Below are 13,527 nucleotides of genomic sequence, written 5' to 3' on the forward strand. Positions count from 1 at the left end.
CTAGGAAATTCCTCCCCCCTCAAAGAACATTTTCTTTTCCTGCTGATAATTCCCCCGCGTTAAATTCCACCCAGCAGAAATTTCCCAGCCGTGGAATATACTCCCCAAACATATTCCCCTCAGATAATTTCAGATATTCATAAAAATGGAAGCTGAAATTTCTACTCAACTTTTTAGGTCAGAAACAATGCTATAGCGTCATCTACGTAAAGAGCCATAAGGGTTCAATGAATTAATACTTCCTTATTTTTCCAGGGGCACTTTATCTGGAAGAGGTGGCCGCATAAACTTTGTAACGGGGTTCATTGAATTAAAAACTAAAATTTATAGTGCCCTTGCACCAGGGGCGGATCCAGGATTTTTTAGGGGGGGCGAAATAGGTTGATCCCATAAACTTGCGTTAGGAGCAAGTTTAATTAACACAACCTTGTGTTAATTAAGTAAATTACATTACTTTAGACTACTTTAGGGGGGGGGGGGGCACCCCCCTCGCCTCTCCCCTGGATCCGGCACTGCCTTACACTCTCTGTTTCTTTCCTTGTTAGGGAGGAGAGCAGATGCATAATAGGTGTGTGTAATACCAAAACATTATAACTCTCATTGGGCCTTCAGGTATAAACAGAATTAGTTCAAAGGAAGGGGTGGGGAAAAAGGGCATGGGGGGGGGGATTTGCCCTTCGATCGATTTTGACTCGTAAGAGCTGGACCAGAACTTTCAATTATCAATCAAATGAGCCCTCTCTGAAGTTTATACGAGAATCCCTTCCTGCCCCCGGGCCCTGGGGGGTTTTGTCGACACCAGAGTTGTGTTACTTAACCTTTAAACAGTTGCCCTCCAATCTCTTTTGACTCTTAAAAAGTGAACAAGAACTTTCAATTTCTGATCAGATGAGCCCTCTCTAAAGTTTATACGAGTATCCCTTCCATAAAAAATAATATGAAGGATTCGAATCCTTAAGTTGCAACCCTTGCCCTGAGGGCTGTGGGGGAATTGTTATCCTCAAAGACCTAATTTCCAAACCTTAAAACTACGTTTAATAAAATGGCTGTCTCATAATTTTGGTTGGATGTGTTTGGGGAAAAGGTGGGCGTGAGAGGGGGGTTAGTTGCCTTCAAATCACTTTCGACTATTAAAAAGAGCACTAGCCCTTTGAATTTCCAATCGAATGAGCCTTTTTTGAAGTTTCTACGACACCGCCTGAAAAAAAACCTTATATGCCCCCAGGGTATAACTTAAAACCCTTGCATTGAGGGTTGTGAGGGAGTGTCCTCATCAAAAACATATTTTCTATCAGAAAATCAACTACGCTGAACAAAATGGCTATCTCAAAATTCTGATTGGATGTGTTTGTCGGAATGATGGGCGTGGGGGGGGCGGCTAGTTGCCCTCCAATCACTTTCGATTATTAAAAAGGGCACTAGCCCTTTGAATTTCCAATCGAATGAGCCTGTTTTGAAGTTTCTACGACAACGCCTTCAACAAAAAATTTATATACCCCTAGGACATAACTTAAAACCCTTACCCTGAGTGTTGTAGGGGATTTTTCTCCTCAAAAATACATTTTCTATCTGGAAAAAAGCTATGCTGACCAAAATCGCACATTCAAAATGTTGATTGGACGTGTTTGGGGGAATAATGGGCGAAGGGGGGGGGGGCTAGTTGCCCTCCAATCACTTTTGATTATTAAAGAGGGAACTAGTCCTTTGAATTTCTAATCGAATGAGTCGTTTTTGAAGTTTCTACGACAACGCCTTCTATAAAAACCTCATATGCCCCCAGGGCATAACTTACAACCTTTGCCCTAAGGGCTGTGGGGGAGTGTCCTCCTCAAAAATATATTTATATGCGGAAATCAACTACGCTGAACAAAAGGGCTATCTCAAAATTTGCATGGGATGTGTGGGGGGCAATGATGGGCGAGGGGGGAGGGGGCTAGTGGCCCTCCAATCACTTTCGACTATTAAAAAGCGTACTAGCCCTTTGAGTGTCCAATCGAATGAGCCTTTTTTGAAGTTTCTACGACAACGCCTTCTATAAAAACCTTATATGCCCCCAAGGCATAACTGAAAACCCTTGCCCTGAGGGTTGTGGGCAAGGGCCCCCTAAAACATATTACTGCCGCCGTGCTTGTTAAAAGTGCATAGAATTCCGTTTTTTGAAACGGGGAAGGGTTCAATAGTTTAAATAAATAACCCCGACAGAAAAAGGAGATACCAACGGATAGAGTTCGATTTCAGGAAGAAAAGAAAAAGATATATAATTGAGAGATCAGACTCCGCAGTACACTACGTGTAATAAGATCAGAGTTGTGAGACCAAGCATTATCAGCACAGTAAGATAACTACATTTTGATAATTTTCAATATATCATATTATCATTATTAAAATGCAATCGAATATTTTCACCAAAATTTCAAAAAATCAAACACTATATTTCAAATAATTACAAATCTAAAGGAGACATCTAAAAACGTGCTTTTGCTTCGAATACATTTTAATCTTTATCAACCATAATACCCATTCACAGGTTTTGCTGTTAATCAACACCATTAGAAGCACATAAGATAAGAGATACGATTCATTTCATAAAAATGTCTATTACGTAAAAGCAGTACCATAAAATTTGCCCAGAGTGACCTGATAACCCCAAACAGCTCGTTTATCCTGAAATTCCCCTTGAATATCCCCAAACAGCTCAAATATCAAGAATTTATTTTAAAATCATGCTTCGTTAGTCTTATGGAGGAAATCGACATTACATTCCCATTCTTCCCAGTATGCAGGCCTTATCAATGTCGGGTATCCGTTTTTGACGCCTGTTTGCAGTGCAGAGTAAAATTTTAGTGTTTAGTGTATTACTAGCTTAACCATCGTAAGTTGTTGCGACCTCAAAACAAAGAATATACAAGGGAAATTCTCACTCCCCCTGTATTAATAACGACCATATTTTAAAATTAAAAATTAATTGAAGAATTCCCCCTCCTGCGGAAACCTCCTCTTCCGCGCCCCTCCCCCTACGTCTTAATAATGTTCGTATTTTTGAATTTAAAGGTATTAGAAAAATTAGATTAGGACTAGTAGCTGTCGGTTTACCACCTCAATGCCATCTATTCCAAGTAGTCTGTGTTCAGGAGTCTCTGATTCAGTCAGCATAAAGGTATTCTGAACATTAAAAGGGCCTTGGAGGGGAGACAAAAAAATTATCCCTATAACCCCTATAACCAAAAAAATTATCCCTATAAAACACTAAATAAATTTAGCGTTTTTTTTTAGCATAGTTTTAGTGGTTAATATAAGAATTATGCAAATATAGTCCCAGAATTTAACTCCAGCATGACCAAACTTTTCTTAAAATCGCTAGAAAATGCCTGATATATTAAGACTAAGAAGCAATAGAGCATCAGTCACTTGGTTTATCATTTGGTCAAACCTTGAAGCTGCTTCGTCTGGTCTAATTTATGATTTAAATTAGAAAGTTAGGACAGCATAAGGGATGATTTTGCATAGTAAGCGCCTAGATAGCCGACGTATTTTGTTACGAATTAATAAGTATCGTTACCACTCGTGTTTTAGCCCCCCCCCCCTGCCGAATATAACTGCATTCCTGGATATCTGTTGCTATTTTTCATAGTTATATACACTGACAACACGTACTGAGTGACACTTGTTTTAATATATAACTGAAAATTAACATTGAGAACTATATCTATATATATTGAAATATTGCAAATAATAATATATATAGATTTTTATTGAAAATATCTCTTAGTAGTATCACCTTTTTTGTCATACCACAAAGGGTAGTGACACCTCACTTTTTTTGATCAAATAGGAAATTGACTTACCCGCCCAAGCTTGGGGTGTGATTTTTGGGCGCGTTTGTTGTTCAGCTGCTTCCCTTGCAGCTACTGCTTCAGGTTTGGCACTTTGCTGTCCAAGGTTGTGAAATATCCTTTTATAGTGGTTATAGACCGCCACCGATAAAACCTTTTTGGCACGCTCTTGTCCAATTACGTGCTTATTCAAGTATTCATAGATCTGGAAAAAATCGAAAAATTATCTGGTAAAACCTTTATTTTAGAGCTCTTTTTGTTTATAAGTTATTAATTTTGAATTGAATTCATACTGATTGGGAAACCACATAAGATCATATATTTATTACAAAAATTGCTATCACAAGCCCTGAAGGGCCAAATCCTAATTTTGGAGTAAAAAAAAAAATGAAAACACGAAAAGTAAAAATCATTAAAAGACACAAAAAATAAGACAGACTAAATTAAATTTATTATAATGAAAAATCATTTTTCAGTCAATAATTACACTGGGAATTGTCAATAACAAGTAAAAACAAAATAAAAAACTTGTAGAATTTAATAAATAAAACATATATACATATATTTTTTTAAGCGAAAATAAAGAAGGGGGGAGGAAGGAACAAACCAGCAAATACAGAACATCTCATACCAAGGTTATGCTCGGGATGAGCATCCAGTTACGGTATATCTAGGGTTATCTCTCCAAGGAAAGGGGAGTAAAAAAATTTGTCTTATGTGGGAGAGTTGAAAATACAAAAATTAGCAATTCTAGCAATCGTCTTTTAATTATCGGACCGGAGGGGGAGGGGGGGGGGGTCATTCGGAACAATTTTGTGGGGGTCATTCGGAACAATTTTTTGGGGGTACTCTCTAAAATCCTACTCGTGAGAAAGCTACTGTACTGCAAAATATGAAAAACCTCTCACAGATTAATTATAAAATATAATTAACTAATAATTATATGAATTATATAATTATTTAATTTAAAAAAATACAAATGAAATAAAACTAAAATAAAGCTTAAATTATAAAAATTTAAAATTATATATTCAAAAAATTATAGAAAAATATAGAAATACCAGAGGGTATTTCAAATATGAAAAACCTCTGACTGATATCGCAAAAATTATGAAACATCCTTTTATACAGATTTGAAATTGTCACAGACAAAATGTAATTGGCCTAGTCTTGTCCAATCAAGTCAAAAATAATTAACTTTGAAATTTATCAAATAGAAATTATTAATTATGGATCGAAATCTTACTGAAATATTTTTAAGACGAAATTGACTAACAATGACAAATAAAAAAAAAAAAAAAACGAAAAAAAAAAAAAAAAAAAAAAAACGAGAAACAATGCAATTATAAAATCCCAATTTGTTCATCATAGAAAGGCAGTGTGGAATTGGAAAAAAATACCTAATTTGAATAACAATAGATTTTACCGACTGGTTGATTATTCCTAAGGACCAAAGTCAAGAAGTTGTCAAAAACTATTTTGCTTAATGCCCCAATGTTAGGCTCTCATTCCGTATCTACGGGGGCGGGAGGCACATGGTTTAAACTTTCACTCGAAATTTTGTCTGACTCGTACAGAAATAGCAAAAATACAGGTAAAACATATGCCCACAAAATTTCTCATTGCAAACCACAATTTTTTTTTGGCGTAATGATAAAAACCAAGAAACAGCAAAAAAAAAAAAAAATTTTGAATAAAATTTAAAAAATATATTTTTCACTCTGACTGACAAGAGGTCTTCGTCAACTTATTTGCTTTTTTCCTCCTTGACAACTTTGTGACAGAACAGTGGATAAGGCCGGGCTTGGAAATAAATGAAAATATGATCCAAACCTGCCTACCACAGGGTACTAAAGAAATGGTTACCCTCAAAGTAGATTCATGGCCAAGAGACTGGCACAGCTTTAATTTGCTTTGTTGTTCTCAGGTGACTTTGTTCTTTGATATTAAGCTGACACATCGAGTTGTGGTAAAGATTAATAAGGATTTAGCTTTACCTTAATGAATAATTAATGGCCATTAGCTGAGCTGTAAAACACAAACACAGTTATTTGTATCTTACGAAACGTGTACAGTAGTGTCAATTGGGGGTTAAGGGGGACTTTTCCCCTAATTCCTCCCCCGGGTTTAGAAAATCACCTTTTCGGAGGTTGTTGCCCTTGATTTTTTTTTGTTTTTTCATTCAAAAAATTCGCCCCTCCTTTCCCTAGACATTGAAAAAATATTTTGCCGAATTCCGAAACTTTAATGAATTGATGCCACTGAACTTTATAATAGTGATATTTCAAGGATAAAAGATATTTGTCCTCCAGGGTCATTGCAGGTGCACAGGGTGTCGAATAGACGTTACGACAAATCGCGAGTCAGTCACCCAACCTTGCTGCAGCAGAGATTGATCCCTGGGCCCTGCATCGCCAAGCATAGCATCAATCAACCATGCAGCCACAGTATAATTTTTTTGGGACTAGTTAAATTTTGAGTTTTTGAGTTTTGAGCAAGAAAAATGAGTTCTGGTGCATAAAATGGTATCTATTGTATTCAAAAGGTAAGCTTTCACTATTAAAAAATCTCCACTGGGTTACATAAAGCCTATATATGCAGCCTTTAAGTGACATCATATACTAGCTTATACGTCACATACTTTATACGACGTCATAACGAACTTTAGATATGACATTAACAGACTTCACAATTGCTCTCGATTCAATCTAATCTGAACAGCCCTTTAATCATTAGGTTCAACAGCCCTTTAATCAATCAGTTTTAAAAAGTTTGCACCTTAGAAGGTGTTACCTTCTTGGGTGGTGGGGGAGGCTTTCGGAAAACTCCCGTCTTCCCTTCATCTTCCATTTTTTCCAGTTTGACAGTTTTTCGCTGCTCATTTTCGGTCGAAAGTTGAAACAAAAAGTGACACTTTTCACATGTAACAAACCTGCTTGCAGCTAAAAATATAATGAGAAAAAATAAATAAATTAAGTTAAAATTAAAAAATAAATTTAAATTGGGAAGTTGAAACAAATATTTTTTTAATATTCAAGTATTTTCTTCTAATTAATTTTTTTTACACACTGACCATTAGTCCGCGTAGCGTAATCTGGTGATTCTCTTGGTGATTCGTAACGATCTGGTGATTCTCTGTATTCCACAGGGAGAGTAATGCGTGGTTAGGGGCAAATCACCCAACGTTAGTACTTAAAAGATTAAGAGGGCCATGGGGGGGGGGGGGAGAATACCTAAAAACTTCACAAGAATGTGCTCAACAACTTCTTAAAGTTTCATGATGAACAGTGATCAGATGAACTGTGTAGTTATGCATACAGTACACACAGACAGACATACATTTGATTTTTTTTTACATGGAAGAATGAAGAATGGAAGAATGAAGAATGAGCAATGCAATCCATCTGAATAGAAAACTAACAAAAAGGAAAGTATAAAAGTAAGTAAAGCATAAAAGTAGCAAGTAAACATAAAAGTACGGAAACTATAATAAAACATAATGGACACTATAATGAACTATAAAGAAATGAATGATAAGGAAAATATGGCTGTCTTTTGCTTGTCTCATTACAAAACAATCTTTTAAAGTTCTCCTACAAGAACATTTCAGTTTTAAAATATTCAACTGAATAACTCCTGGAGAATTTTTGTTTGATGTACCAAGGACAGTGCAAATGAATCCTGATTGTTTGAAGCAAAATACTTAAATAACTATAGGCTATATCTTATAGGTAAATTTGAAGATATTTCCATTACATAGCAGTTTTTTTGTAATGTATTTTAATTTTTAATTCTGTGTTTTTGTCCTTTTTTTCTTGTTATCTTTAGTGATTACTCTGTCTATTGTACCTTTTTTTGACGGGCAACAAATGAACAATAATAATAATACTAATAATAATAACAATTCTTACTTTAATCAATTCGACTGAATATTTACTATATTTACCCCCCCCCCCCCACTAGTGTGCAAATATATAGCTATGCAAATAATATATTGTGCAAATATATTGTAATATATATATATATATATATATATATATATATATATATATATATATATGTGCAATATATATAATATATATATAATAATATATATAATAACAATATATATAATAATATATTGTGCAAAATAATATAGTGTGCAGATAATATATTTCTCATGTGTTTTCTGGTTCTTGATTTCATCACAGTCAATTCAGTTTACAGGTACATGGGTTTAAACAAGAGGGGCACTAACAGCTTAAAGTAAACAGGGCAATTTTTAAAATATTTAAAAATAATGTATTCAATTGGATCATAATGAATCAAAGCCCGTAGATTATGTAACTTAAATTATATAACAGAATGGAATTAAAATTCTATGTGTTTTAATCTTTAAGTGCTCATAAAGGGCTTAAATAACGGCGAAAACGATTATTATATTGAGAAAGACCGTAAAAAAAGGCATGAATTCATATGTTTGCCTAATTCATTGCTCAGTAATGAAAATATCTTAAAATTTGCTTATTTATCTGTAATTTTTTTTTTTACAAAATAGCAATATAATCTATTCCTGAAAATTGTCATACCATTCACTGGTGAAAAAAAAGGATCTAGATAAGTGACAACTTTGAAAAAATTCGTTCCTGGCCATAATTTTGGAATTTCATCACAATGCTTGGAATGACATCACAAATGCTTATAATAATTATAATGAATCTTGCTGAAGATGAGCAGCTGTGCTCATCTGTGCTGTGCACAGCTGTGCTCATCTTATAATGTGCTAAAAAGCACATTATAATTTAATTGATTACCAATAGTAAAGAACAATTTGTCAGCATAAATATGCAAAAAGGTTTGCCAATTCAAATTTATTATGCAGACAAAAAAAATGTCTTTCTTTTCACCAAGCAAAGCTTCGTTCCCTGGTACTATCTTAAAAAGTCAGAAAAATTGGGAATTCAATTTTTTGTTAAAAAGACCTTCATATGCAGTTATGCAATCTAAGTAGTAGTGGGTGCCAAACGTGTATGGAAAAAGTTCCAAGGCTGCCAGTAGCAGAATATGACAGAATTCCAAAGCTGCCAATACTTTAGCAGCGCAACTTGCGTTTTGACAGATTTTTCTTTGAGCAAAAAGTATTTATATAAAATGGTATTTTCAGGCAAAATCTGTCAAAAAAAATTGAAAACTGCCAAGTAGCATTGCTATCCCACTTTTTGCACAACAGGCGCCAAATTTAAAACAGAGAAACGTGGATAAAACTCAACACTAAGTCATATAGAACCAAATAACTGCAAAGGAAATGTGCAGCTTTCCTTTGAATTTGTAGTTGTTGAGAATCCAACAGAATTTTAGACCAAAAGAGTCTGTTACCTTGTACATAGTCATGTTTACCAAGATCCTGATCAATCAATGGAATGATGTATTCTTTTTTTTTTCAAGGATAAACATATCTTTATATAGTATACTTTTTCAAAATTAATATACTGTTTTTAATGTGCATCCTTCTAAATAAGGGAAGAATCAGGGAACAAATTATTAACGTGTTGTTTCAGTTGGTAATTCTAGCCCTATAGAAGAAAAAAACACTCACAAACAATAGCTTGGACATTAGAGCATGGGTGACCACACTTAGGACATGTTAGAGTGTCCTTGCCCCCACCACGATTGTTTCCAGATCTGAGTTGCGCTCCTGAATCAGCCCCTCGCTGCAGATGTTTTGAGCTGATGCTTATAGACCTAGTTGCTTCTTGAGTAGGATCACAAATGTGGAGTATACCTATGAATCAAAAATAAAACATAAATAAGTAAAAACATAAAATTCAGTACTACTGATCTAGCTCATAGTTGAAGGAAATGCAATAACATAAAAATCATTATGGCAATCACAATACCAAGCTGCAGCATCAGCTGACCATCACAAAGACGAAGGGTTGATCAGCAAATTCTCCCACAAGACTAGCTATCATCAAAAGCTGTCAAGAATTTTCTATTTAAATATGAAATTTGAATGAAAATACAGTGAAATTTTACTTTCCTATTGTCAGCAAGTTCATCAATCAAAGTGGGTTGCAGTGCAGGGAACTCCCAAAGTAGTCATGTTTCTCAAATGATATGTCCTTTGAACTGATTTTTAGTGTTTCCTGAACAGGTATGCTAGAACATTTTTAGGGAATACCCTTTCATAAGCTATAAATGTATACTATTTTGAATATTTTCAGGGAATGCCCTTTCATAAACTTTAAATTGAAAATTCTGCTCTATTTAATAAAAAAATCACACTTAGACCTACTAATTTAATAAAAATCACACTTACTGATTCAATAAAAAAATCACACTTACTGATGATTTAACTTCTATTTAAAACTAAATACCTCTATATGCAGCACAAAACAGGAGAAGTTAAATATTTTTTCTAAGATTAAAGGGGGGTTTGTTGCCCTCCAATCACTTTTGACTATTAAAAAGGGCACTAGCCCTTTCCATTTCCAATCAAATGAGCCCTTTTTGAAGTTTGTAAGACAACCCTTTCTATAAAAACCTTCTATGACCCCAGGGCACAACTTACACCCCTATTCCTGAGGTCTGTGGGGGAGGGGGTGTCATCCTAAAAGACCTAACTTCTAGAAGTTTCAACTACATTGAAAAAAAATGGCTATCTCAAAATTTCGATTGGATGTGTTTGGGGAAATAGTGGGCGTGAGAGGGGGGGTATAGTTGCCCTCCAATCACTCTCGACTTTTAAAAAGTGCACTATCCCTTTCCATTTCCAATTGAACAGGCCCTTTTTGAAGTTTCTAAGACAACGCCATCTATAAAAACCGTTTATGCCCCCAGGGCATAACTTACAACCCTTTCCCTGAGGAATGTGGGGAGTTTGTCATCTTCTAAGACCTAATTTCCAGATCTCTAAAATACATTGAACAAAATGGCTATCTCAAAATTTTGATTGGCTGTGTTTGGGGAAAGGGTTGGCATGAGAGGTTAGTTGCCCTTCAATAACCTTCGACTATTAAAAAGGGCCCTATCCCTTTCAATTTACAATTGAATGAGTACTTTTAGAAATTTTTACAATAACCCTTTCTATAAAAACCTTATAACTCTTACAACTCTTACCTTGAGGGCTGTGGGGGGGGGGGGCGGTGTCATCCTCAAAGGCCAAATTTCGAGAACTTTCAACTACGTTGAACAAAATAGCTATCTCAAAATTTTGATTGGATGTGTTTAGGGAAATGGTGGGCATGAGAGAGGGGTTAGTTGCCCTCCAATCACTTTTGACTTTTAAAAAGGGCACTATGCCTTTAAATTTCTAATTGAATGAGCCCTGTTTGAAGTTTCTAAGACAATACTATCTATAAAAACCTTATATGTTCCCAGGGCATAAATTACAACCCTTGCCCTGAGGGGTGTGGGGAGTTTGTCATCTTCCAAGACATAATCTCCAGACATTGCAACTTTGTTGAACAAAATGACTATCTAAAAATTTTAATTGGATGTATTTGGGAAAATGGTGGGCATGGAAGGGATGTTAGTTGCCTTCCAATCACTTTCAACTATTAAAAAGGGCACTAGCCCTTTCAATTTCCAATTGAATGAGCCCTTTTTGAAGTTTCTACAACAACACTTTCTATAAAAAAAAACCTTAGGGCCTATATGCGCCCAGGGCATAACTTAGAATCCTTGCCCTGATGGATTTGGGGGGGGACGGATTGTCATCCTCAAAGACCTAATTTCCGGAATTTTAACTATGTTGAATAAAATGGCTATCTCAGAATTTTGATTGGAAGTGTTTAGGGAAATGGTGGGTGTGAGAGGGGGGTTAGTTGCCCTCCAACCACTTTTGACAATTAAAAAGGGCACTAACCCTTTGAATTTCCAATTGAATGAGCCCTTTTTGAAGTGTCTACAATAATACTTTCTATAAAACCTCATATGCTCCCAGGGCACAACATACAGCCCTTGCCCTGAGGGCTGTGTCCTCCTCAAAGACATAATTTCCAGATCTTTCAATTATGTTGAATAAAATGGTTATCTCAAAATTTTAATTAGATGTGTTTGGGTAAATGGTGGTTTAATTTTAATTGGATGTGTTTGGGTAAATGGTGGTCATGGAAGGGATATTAGCTGCCTTCCAATCACTTCCGGTATTAAAAAGGGCACGAGCCCTTCCAATTTCCAGTCAAATGAGCCTATTTCGAAATTTCTACAACAAATCCAATAGCACAATAGTGCTGCCTGTGAAATCACACAGGCTAAAAAATTTCAGAGATTATTCTCCAGAAAGAAAAAATTCTACACTTTGTTGTGGGGCAGGAGTGGGTTAGGATTCCTGGAAATGGGCCAAAAGTTTTCTGTCCTTGATTAGTTTTAAACTTACAGCTGTAAATTCTTTGGCCAGGAGGAGCTTAATGTGAAAAAAACCCAAGGCACCCCCCTCAAAATATAATATGTCCCAAATTTTTTACTGATTGGCTTGAGACTAATGTTCTTAAATAATGCTAAGAGAACCCCAAAAATTGGCTCCCCTATTTGAATATGGATGTTCACATCCTCAGGGTTAGCAAAATTTTCAGATTGATTTATTTAGTGGTGAGTATATCCAGGCTCCAAAAGACTAGATTTTGCTCAAATAAAGCCACATATAATCACTGAACCCAGCCTTATGTATCTCTGGATGAGAGGTGCTACAATTTCCCTGACACTTTCAAGAGTCTCCTGACCTTCTAGATGAAGAATTATGAATTTTTTTTCTGGCCCTCTAAATACCTAATCCAGACCATGAGGCTTCCCCTTGTCATATTTATGTCAAACAATTACACTTTTTCTAATTTTACCCTTCTTATTTTACTTTTTCTAATCCTGCAGACCTCTAAGGTCCAATCCAACACTCCATCCAAGCATTTTACTGCAAAATAAATCTAATATCCTCACTTGTCGAAGTGCTAATCAGCAATTCTCATATAAACTACAGGTTAGCTATTCCTCCTAGCTTCCCCTGAAAGTTTCAATTTGATTTCCAATGATTTGTCTAGATGTTGCAGACATACCATATTAAGAACCTGGTAACACACAGTGTCTTTCAATTAGCCTTTCTACTTGGGCATTAATTATAAATCCCACAGTTTACAGAGCAAAACATTTTGTGGATCAGAGACAAAAATTATTAATCCCTTTGCCTTCCCCCAATACAAATTTGAAATCACATTGTCCCACCTTTTCCCAAAGAGTACATGAAAGTTTCAACTTCATCCAATTGCAACTCCCAAGATATGGCAGATATGCTACTTAAACATCCAGGATGCACACAGTGGCAGATCCAGGATCCACCACTTTTTAGGGGGGGGGGCAAAATAGGTTGATCTCATAAACTTACATCAGAAGCAAGTTTAATTAATGCAAAATTGCGTTAATTAAGTAAATTAAACTACTTTAGACTATGTTATGGGGGCATGCACCCCCCTCGCCCCCTGGATGCACATAGTGTCTTTTGATGCACTTTAGGTCCCAATGCCATTTCCAGATTACATCCTTTTCAAACTGTGAGAATCTTGCCCAAGAAAATGATCTTTCAGAGGCTTTCTACTAAACCTGTCTGTGAAAAATTTACTAAGCCTATTAGTAAATTTTCTAATCTACTAAACCTATTTGTTTAGTGCATACAAGCTTGATAAAGATCACTGTATTTTGGTATTAATAACTAAAAAAATATAGC

The 13,527-nt window shown here is 35.5% G+C and overlaps 1 protein-coding gene across 1 annotated transcript in view; it reads right to left on the reverse strand.

The window, feature by feature from the left end:
* LOC148943851 (ATP-dependent clpX-like chaperone, mitochondrial) overlaps positions 1 to 13,527 on the reverse strand; it is a 59,229-nt gene that overhangs the window by 40,068 nt on the left and 5,634 nt on the right. Inside the window, exons 2-4 of the mRNA XM_089101873.1 lie at positions 9,409 to 9,594; positions 6,627 to 6,775; positions 3,846 to 4,038 (exon numbers count right to left, since the gene is read on the reverse strand). Coding sequence (XP_088957999.1) covers positions 3,846 to 4,038; positions 6,627 to 6,775; positions 9,409 to 9,594 — 528 coding nt within the window. The remainder of the gene's footprint in view (positions 1 to 3,845; positions 4,039 to 6,626; positions 6,776 to 9,408; positions 9,595 to 13,527) is intronic.

This window comes from Artemia sp. Qi Xiang Cuo, chromosome 15 (assembly GCF_049724085.1).
Source record: "Artemia sp. Qi Xiang Cuo chromosome 15, ASM4972408v1, whole genome shotgun sequence".
Lineage (NCBI taxonomy): Eukaryota > Metazoa > Arthropoda > Branchiopoda > Anostraca > Artemiidae > Artemia > Artemia sp. Qi Xiang Cuo.